Source organism: Cervus canadensis, chromosome X, assembly GCF_019320065.1.
Source record: "Cervus canadensis isolate Bull #8, Minnesota chromosome X, ASM1932006v1, whole genome shotgun sequence".
Lineage (NCBI taxonomy): Eukaryota > Metazoa > Chordata > Mammalia > Artiodactyla > Cervidae > Cervus > Cervus canadensis.
In genome coordinates, this window is record NC_057419.1 from 142464279 (window position 1) to 142471584 (window position 7306).

Genomic DNA, 7306 nt, shown 5'->3' on the forward strand with positions numbered 1-7306 from the left:
GACAGCTTCGTCTCGTCTCACCCACAGGGGCGCCCCTGTCCATCACCAACTCCAAAGCCTTGCTCAAACTCTTGTCCATCAAGTCAGTGATGCCATCCAACCATCTCATCCTCTGTCGTCCCCTTCTCCTCCTGCCTTCAATCTTTCCCAGCATCAGGGTCTTTTCCAATGAGTCAGTTCTTCACATCAGGTGCCAAAGTACTGGAGTTTCAACTTCAGCCTCAGTCCTTCCAATGAATATTCAGGACTGATTTCCTTTAGGATGGACTGGCCAGTCCTTTGATCCCAACTCCCAACTCACAGAAGCTCAGCACCTGCCCAGTGTGGACAAGGGCGCTGTCTGGCTCCCACCCCAACGCTGACTCATCACTGGCCAGAGACTCCCCCAAGCCAGGCTCCAGTCTGACAGGTCCCTCCAGTAGCAGCCCCAGCGCCTGAGCACCTGCTATTCCCTGAGCCCGGAAATGCTCCCACGGCCTGGGTGACCCAAAGCTTTCTTTTCACAAACTGCTCCTAAGATGGGAAGGGCTTGGAGGGATGAAGGGAAGGGTGCCACCTCTGCCTGACTCGCAGGAGGGCAAGATTTGGGGGAGACAGTGGTTCTGAGCAGCTGCCCCAGGTGCCGAAGGATCAACAGGGTGAGGGAAAAAATGTGACCGTGGCGCCACCTGCTGGCTGGAGGTCAAATTGCACCGTATCTCCCTGTGGCCGACTTCCCTGGTGGCTCAGACGGTAAAGCACATGCCTACAATACGGGAGACCAGGGTTCAATCCCTGGGTCGGGAAGATCTCCTGGAGAAGGAAATGGCAACCTACTCCAGTATTCTTGCCTGGAGAATCCCATGGACAGAGGAGCCTGGTGGGCTACAGTCCATGGGGTCACAAAGAGTCGGACACGACTGAGTGACCACTTCACTTCCCTGCTGCTGGAGCCAGGGCTCTGACTCCTCAGTGAGGACGAGGGGGCAACCTGGGCTTGATATCTCTGAGGGAGCGCCATTTCTTCTGGAAGGCTGGCTCTGGTGTGCCAGCTCAAGCCTGCAGGAGCAGCCAGCGGCTACTCTCTCCTGCATCTGAGGAAGCCCACTCCCTCTGCTGCAGGGCCTTCTGCGTAAAGGCAGGCACCCTTGACCTGCGGGCTGAGCGCTTGGCACACACTACAGGCCCCATCAATTTGGACAGCAAAATGAGACAGCGTGAGTGCACTGGGGAGACAGTGTGAACAACCGAAATCAGGGAAGGGGGGCCAGTGAAGTGGACGTCCAAGGGGGCAGGACAGTTCTTGAAAAGGCCCCAAGTGGCAGGCAGGCCAGGTTGTTGGAGGTTAAGAGGCCAAGCTCTGGAGACCTGGCCACGGTCCCTTGGGCTGTTGGCAGCTGGTGTGGTGGGACCTCAGTGTTTGACCCTGTTTGACCCTGAAGCCTGGAGCAAAAAGTGCCCGTGGCAACAGAGGACGAAGCTGCCTATGCCCTCAGGACTTGCCCTGGGGCTCAGGGGCCCGTGGGCAGATGTACATGGAAGGTAGTGAGTGGGGAGAGGAGAAAGCCAGAGAAGGCACTTGGGGTTTTGGAAGCAGCAGGCAGGCATGCCCTGTTCCAGCCCCACCCCCGAGCCCCAGGCCAGTCCTGCTCTGGGCTTTCTCACTGCCTCCTTTCAGGGCCCAAATGTCAACACGGAGAAGCGTCTTCATCAGGTTCTGCAGTGGCTGGACAGGGCGGAGCTCCAGAGGCTGGCCTTGATGGGCCCAGAGCCTGGTCCTGCTGAGGGCGTCTCAGGCTAGCACAGAGCGGTGGGGCAAAGGGGTGGCCCGCTCACCCAGAACTTAGGGTGCTCCCTCTGCCCCAGATGGGGCCAAGGTCCTCAGAGTCTTCCCATGATGAGCACAAACAGGGCAAAGGCCCTGTGGAACCTGGAGCCCAGGTGCGCCGAAGCCACGACCCAGCACACGGTGGAGGCCCCAGTGCAGCCCTCTACTGGCCAGGGGCTCCTCCCTCAGCCTTGGATACCAAGGCGGGAGAGCCTTTGCCTGCAAATACAGGGCGTGCACTGTCCATCCAGGGCCCCAGGAGGCAGGGGAAGGAATGGAGAGTGGGCAGAAAATGTCCCGGGACTCTGGTTGCCCCTGAGCCCGACCCAGCCCATCCCTGGAGGCCTGGAGACAGCCCTCCCCACCTCCCACCCCCGCTGCCAGCAGGAGATGCACCCATTCTCTCCTAGGGCCCCAGAGTCACATGCAGGCCAACCCCGACTGGTGGCCCCGCTGGCCCTCTGGGCTGCCTCTTGCTGGCACTTTGGAGAGTAGGGACAGGAAATCCTTGGCCCGCCGGGCACTTGTGTGTGAAAGCTCGGGCAGTGATGGGCCAAGTCTCGTGGCAGTGGACCTGCCTCCTTGATTTCCTTCCCGTGGAAGACATCCAGCCCCCTCCACCCTCGCCCTGCCACCCCTCATCCCTCCTTCCAGTTCACCACTGCCCACTGCTCTGTCTGTCTTTATTGATTTGGGGGAGACTGGGGCAGGTGGGGGATCCGGAGGGCCACAACACAAGCAGGACCACCCACAGCGAAGCACAGAACACGCGCGGGCCGGACACCCCTGGGGCCTCTTGGCTCGTAGCTGGGGTGTGGTGGCAACAGGGGAGGGGAAGTCTGCAAACACCCCACCCCAGCGCCATGCACCCCACCCAACAGGACTCCAACTCTCCCTGCGGCGACCCGCCCTGGGCTGACGGGGTGGGGTGTGTGGAGCAGGGGGGTCTGAGGGTCCATGCACTCAGCCTGGGCACCTGCCTGGAGGAGAGGGGAGGAGAGAAGCACAGGAAAGCTGACGCTGAGGAGGCCCCCCATGGCCTGCCCTATGCCCCCAGCCTCCAGCCCAGGCTCTCAGCACAGGTGCCCACTGGGGCCTGACAACCGGCCCCTCAAGTATCCAGGCCGGAAGCATGGCCTGACCCCCCACCTCACTCTCATCCCTTTCTTGGGGACCCTGCCCCCGCCCCCCCACCCCTGTCTGCACTCTCTGCCCTCAGCCCACTGAGCTCTAGGCCGCCCGAGGCCTGCCACTTCTGGAGTTCGCCAAGGAGCCATCTCCCAGCATGCACCTGGCTGTCACCACTCGGGGGGCTGGCCAGTCGGGAGGCCCGGGTGGCTGCGGCTCATCACCCTTCTTCCAGAGACCTCCTCACCCTCCGGGCTCTGCCCCAACTTGCGGATGTGGCGGAGGAAGGAGGTAGCATTGAATGCGCGCTGCCAGGAGAGAGGGGTATCAGGCCACCACGTCTCGGGCCCAAGACTTGGAGGCCCATAAAGAGGTTCTCTAAGACTTGCAGGCCCACAAAGGTCACTGGCCGCCCAGACCATCCTCCTGAGGCTGACGGAAGGAGCAGCCAGCCTTGAGCTGGTTCCCCCAGGTCCCTGTCCACACTGACCTTCCAGTGATTCCGAGCAAAATTCTTCTGGATCTGCTCACTGACAGAGCCCAGGATGTCCTTGTCAAAGGCTGTATCCCCAGAGATCCTAGGGGGCAGCCGGAGGTCAGTGGCAGTGGGGGTTCTGAAGGTTCCTCCTGGACAGTTCAGCAGGGGTCCCACTCACCAAAGATGCTGTAAGGCCTGCTGGCAGGTGAATCTCTTCTGAGGGTCTCGCTCCAGAAGGTGCCGGATGAAGTCTTTGGCTGGAGCCGGGAAGCCAGATCAGGCTGGGGTCAGTCCCCCACGTCCCCACGGGCCCTCGTCCCTACCCGCCTCCCTGAGCTCTGGATCAGCCTCAAGTTCACCTGATTCTGAGATGTCATCCCAAAAGGGAGAGTCAAACTCGTAGCTGGCCCTCAGGATCTGGCTGAAGAGTTCAGGGTCGCTCTCATCATAGAAGGGGGGGTACCCACACAGCCTGGCACCCAGAGATGAATCAGCCAGCTGTCCAAACCTCCCCAACCCAGCCGGGGGCAGGCAGGCAGAAGAACCTTCCCAGTGGTCACTCACAGGATGTAGGAGATGACACCCAGGGCCCACACATCTACAGCCTTCCCATAGGGTTTCTGCTCCAAGAGCTCCGGGGCTGGAGGCCAGAGACAGACAGATGCACACTGTGCCTTCAGTGCAGCTTAGTGGACCCACCGCCTGCCCTGCCCCTGGCACCACGGCACCCACAGGGTCCCCTGCCCCCTCCCCTGGCTCCCCACGGAGCCTGGGGGCACCCCCTCACTCACCCACATAGCCTGGGGTCCCACAAGCGGTGCCTAGCATGTTACCAGCCTGGATTTTGGAGAGGCCGAAGTCAGAGACCATGATCTTGGAGTCCTCGAAGGGGGTGGCATAGAGGAGGTTTTCAGGCTGTGATGCACAGATGGCAGAAAGAACGGCAGGTCAGCCCCGGAGCAGCTCTTGGAGCTGGGTGCCTTCAGGTTCCCCAGATCCCTGGCACAGGGACACCGGGCAAGCCCCAGGTGGGCAGGCACCTTGAGGTCTCGGTGCACGATGCCCAGGCTGTGCAGGTAGGAGACAGCGCCAAGGACCTGGCCCACCAGGTGGCTAGCGTCCTTCTCCGTGTAGGAGCCACGCTCCATGATTCGATCGAACAGCTCACCCCCTGTCACCCTGAGGAGAGCAGCAACTCAGCAGACCCAGGCCCCCCCTGGGCCCCAGCTTACCACCCAAACCAGGCGCCCCCCACCCCACCCCGCCTGACCCTGCCCTCCTCACAGCTCCATGGCCAGATAGAGGTGGGAAGGGCTCTCATGGACATCTTCCAGAGCCACGATGTTGGGGTGACTGACCCTGCAACGGCACAAAGAAGTCCCCTGTGGGCCGCCACTGGGAAGCCCAGCAGCTTCTTTACTTCCTCCCCGCCCAGTCCAGCCAGGCAGAGCCCCAGGACAGGCCTTTCTTGGGGCCACGAAGGAGGCGGGGTGGCGGGGGGGGTAGGCGCTCCAGCCCAGAATACTCCCCGGACCGGCGGGGCGCACACCTGCGGAGCACCGCGATCTCATTTTCCACCAAGGCCTCCTTGCCTCGAAGAGCCTTCTTGGGGATGCACTTGAGAGCGACAAGGTGTGAGGAACCGCGCTCCTGGGCCAGGACCACCTCGGAGAAAGCGCCCCTGCGGCAGAGAGGCAGGCAGGCAGGCAGGGAGAGGACAGGAAAGGACCCCCTGAGCTGAAGGAGATGGGGAGGCCCTCTCGGTCCCATGGCACCCTCCCCCCACCCGACGCAGACACACAAATTCCCTTAGACACACACACACACTCACGAGCCGAGCTTCTCCCGGATCTCATAGACGCTGCTGATATCCTCCGTCTGTTTCTTGAGCAGCAGCATATCTGGGGGTGCAGGGGGAGGTGGGGGGAGGCTCCCCGGGGCGAGGGGCAGCCCCGGCCTCCAATCCCAGACTCAGCAGTGCCCCCAGGGCGCCCTCAGCGATAGCCTCAGTCCGGAAACCCGGTCCCGCACACCCTCCCTCAGCCCGGCCCGGCCCGGCCCGCCCCTCCCCCACCGTCCGGGTCCGCACTCCCAGGCGGACGCCCACCCTCCTCCCCGCTCCCGCGCACGGCCACCCCCGACAGCGCCCAGCGCCCAGACGCCCCCCTCTCCGCCCCTGCACCCCCTAGTCAGCCGTGATCGGCAGCCTTCCAGAAGGCTCCGTACCCCTTCCCCCTCGCCCCGGGCCGCTCGCCCCGCCACCGCTCCCGCTCACCCCCAGGCCTAGACCTGCCACCCACGACCCCCCTCCCTCCCGAGGGCTCCGACCCGCCCGAGATGCACCTGCGACCCCGGCGCACAGCCGCCCGCCACGGCTACCTACGCGGCGGCCCAGCGCAGCCCAGCCCCGCGGCGCCTCGCGGCGGGAGGGACTCGGCAGCCCGGGCCTCCCGCGTCCGGAGCTGCGTGGGCCGCGCGCGTGCCGGCCGGGGGCGCGCTGGGCGTGACAGGTGTGCGCGGCGCCGGCTACGGCCCGAGCCCCTGCGCGCGTCCCCCTGCCTGCGCGCGCCACCCCCCGCCCCCGGCCTGCGCGCCCCCCCCTCCGCCAGCCCGCGCCCCGCTTGGGCGCGCGCTCGTTGCGGACCTGGGGCCCCAGCGAAGCCGCAGCGTCGCCCCTGGGCAGTGGCCGCCACGCCAAGCCCCCCTCCCGCGCCCGGGCAGCCCCGCCTCCTCTGTGCACGGCCCTGTGTGTGGCCCTGCAGGGCGCCTTGTAAGGCAATCGGCCCACGCCGGCCGCCCCCGCCTCCTTCCTTGGTCATTTGTGCGGGTTCCTGCTGGCTCCAGAAACCACCACCCCCCGACCCCCGTCGGCAACCTGACGGGGTCAACCCCAGGGCCTTTGCACCACCACCGCGGCAGCCATGCAGAAGTTTCTTCACCCACATGTTGCCCTTGGCTCTTCGCCTGCCTTCAGGTCTCCCGCTCTACCGTCCTCTCCGACGACAGGCCGTCCAGACTGATTGGCCGAAAACAGCTTCCCGCCCTCGCCCCAGCCTTGCCACTGCCGCTTCTGGCAGCCCTGGCCTGAGCCCGCCTGGGCTCTCAGGTGGGGACAGCACAGCCTCCTCGCTGGGGTCCCCTGCCCTCTGATTACACCCTTACCCCCTCCGACTGGCCCCTTCTCCCCCGCCCCCACCCCAAGCCGCTGCAGCATGCCTTTCCTTGAGATCTGGCCAACCATGAGTTCCAAACCCTGCTGGGGCACTTTGTGTCACTGCAAACCAAAGCAGGAATCCTTCAGGGGGCCCAGGGTTCTGCAGGATGGGTCCCTCTCCCCCATCAATGCTCTGGCCGCTCTCTACACACTCTGCCCCTTGCTCTAGCAGCTGTGGCCAGCTTCAGCCACACCGGCTTCTTGACTGCTGCTCAAACATGCCACCCAGGCACGTGCCCTAGGGCTTCTGCACTGGCCCTTGCCAGCCTTGCGCCTGGAATACTCTTCACTCAGGCATCTGCTTGGTTGGTTCCCTCATTCCATCAGGTCTCAACTTGAATGTTACTTCCTCCAACAGGCCTCAACTGTCCCCCTCCAACACGTTCTGTAAAACGTCACCCTGCCTGCCTTGTCTGAAGAGCATACATCTCAGCAAAGCATCCATTCCCAGAGAGTGTCTCTGCCGACCTGGCCCAGGAGAATCACTTAGGAAGTTAAGTGCTGGGTGACTGAATCCAGTCCTTCATCCGACAATAAGTAGATTCGGCCCATCCAGTCTCATCTCAGTTCTGGCACTCCTCCCAGGGGGTCCAGGTCCCACCAAGGATGGGGACGACAGGTGTCCTGGCTGTTGACAGGAGGGCACCCACACAGGCCAGTGTTGCAGGGTCTTCAAGGA

The 7306-nt window shown here is 63.8% G+C and overlaps 1 protein-coding gene across 6 annotated transcripts; it reads right to left on the reverse strand.

The window, feature by feature from the left end:
* Positions 1-2473: 2473 nt before the first annotated feature.
* PNCK (pregnancy up-regulated nonubiquitous CaM kinase) lies at positions 2474-6387 on the reverse strand. Of its 6 annotated transcripts, none has more exons than XM_043458501.1 (12): positions 6357-6387; positions 5245-5314; positions 4963-5094; positions 4698-4772; positions 4454-4592; positions 4205-4328; positions 3978-4053; positions 3773-3885; positions 3592-3670; positions 3426-3513; positions 3099-3243; positions 2474-2787 (listed from the first exon to the last, which is right to left on the reverse strand). In XM_043458501.1, the coding sequence occupies exons 2-11, from the start codon at positions 5310-5312 to the stop codon at positions 3106-3108; spliced, it is 1032 nt and encodes a 343-aa protein (XP_043314436.1). In that variant the 5' UTR covers positions 5313-5314; positions 6357-6387; the 3' UTR covers positions 2474-2787; positions 3099-3105. The 6 variants fall into 6 exon arrangements, with proteins under 6 accessions (XP_043314436.1, XP_043314438.1, XP_043314435.1 ...); XM_043458503.1 differs by lacking the exon at positions 6357-6387 and adding an exon at positions 6058-6169 and having other exon boundaries at positions 4247-4328; XM_043458500.1 differs by lacking the exon at positions 6357-6387 and adding an exon at positions 6058-6169.
* Positions 6388-7306: the final 919 nt, after the last annotated feature.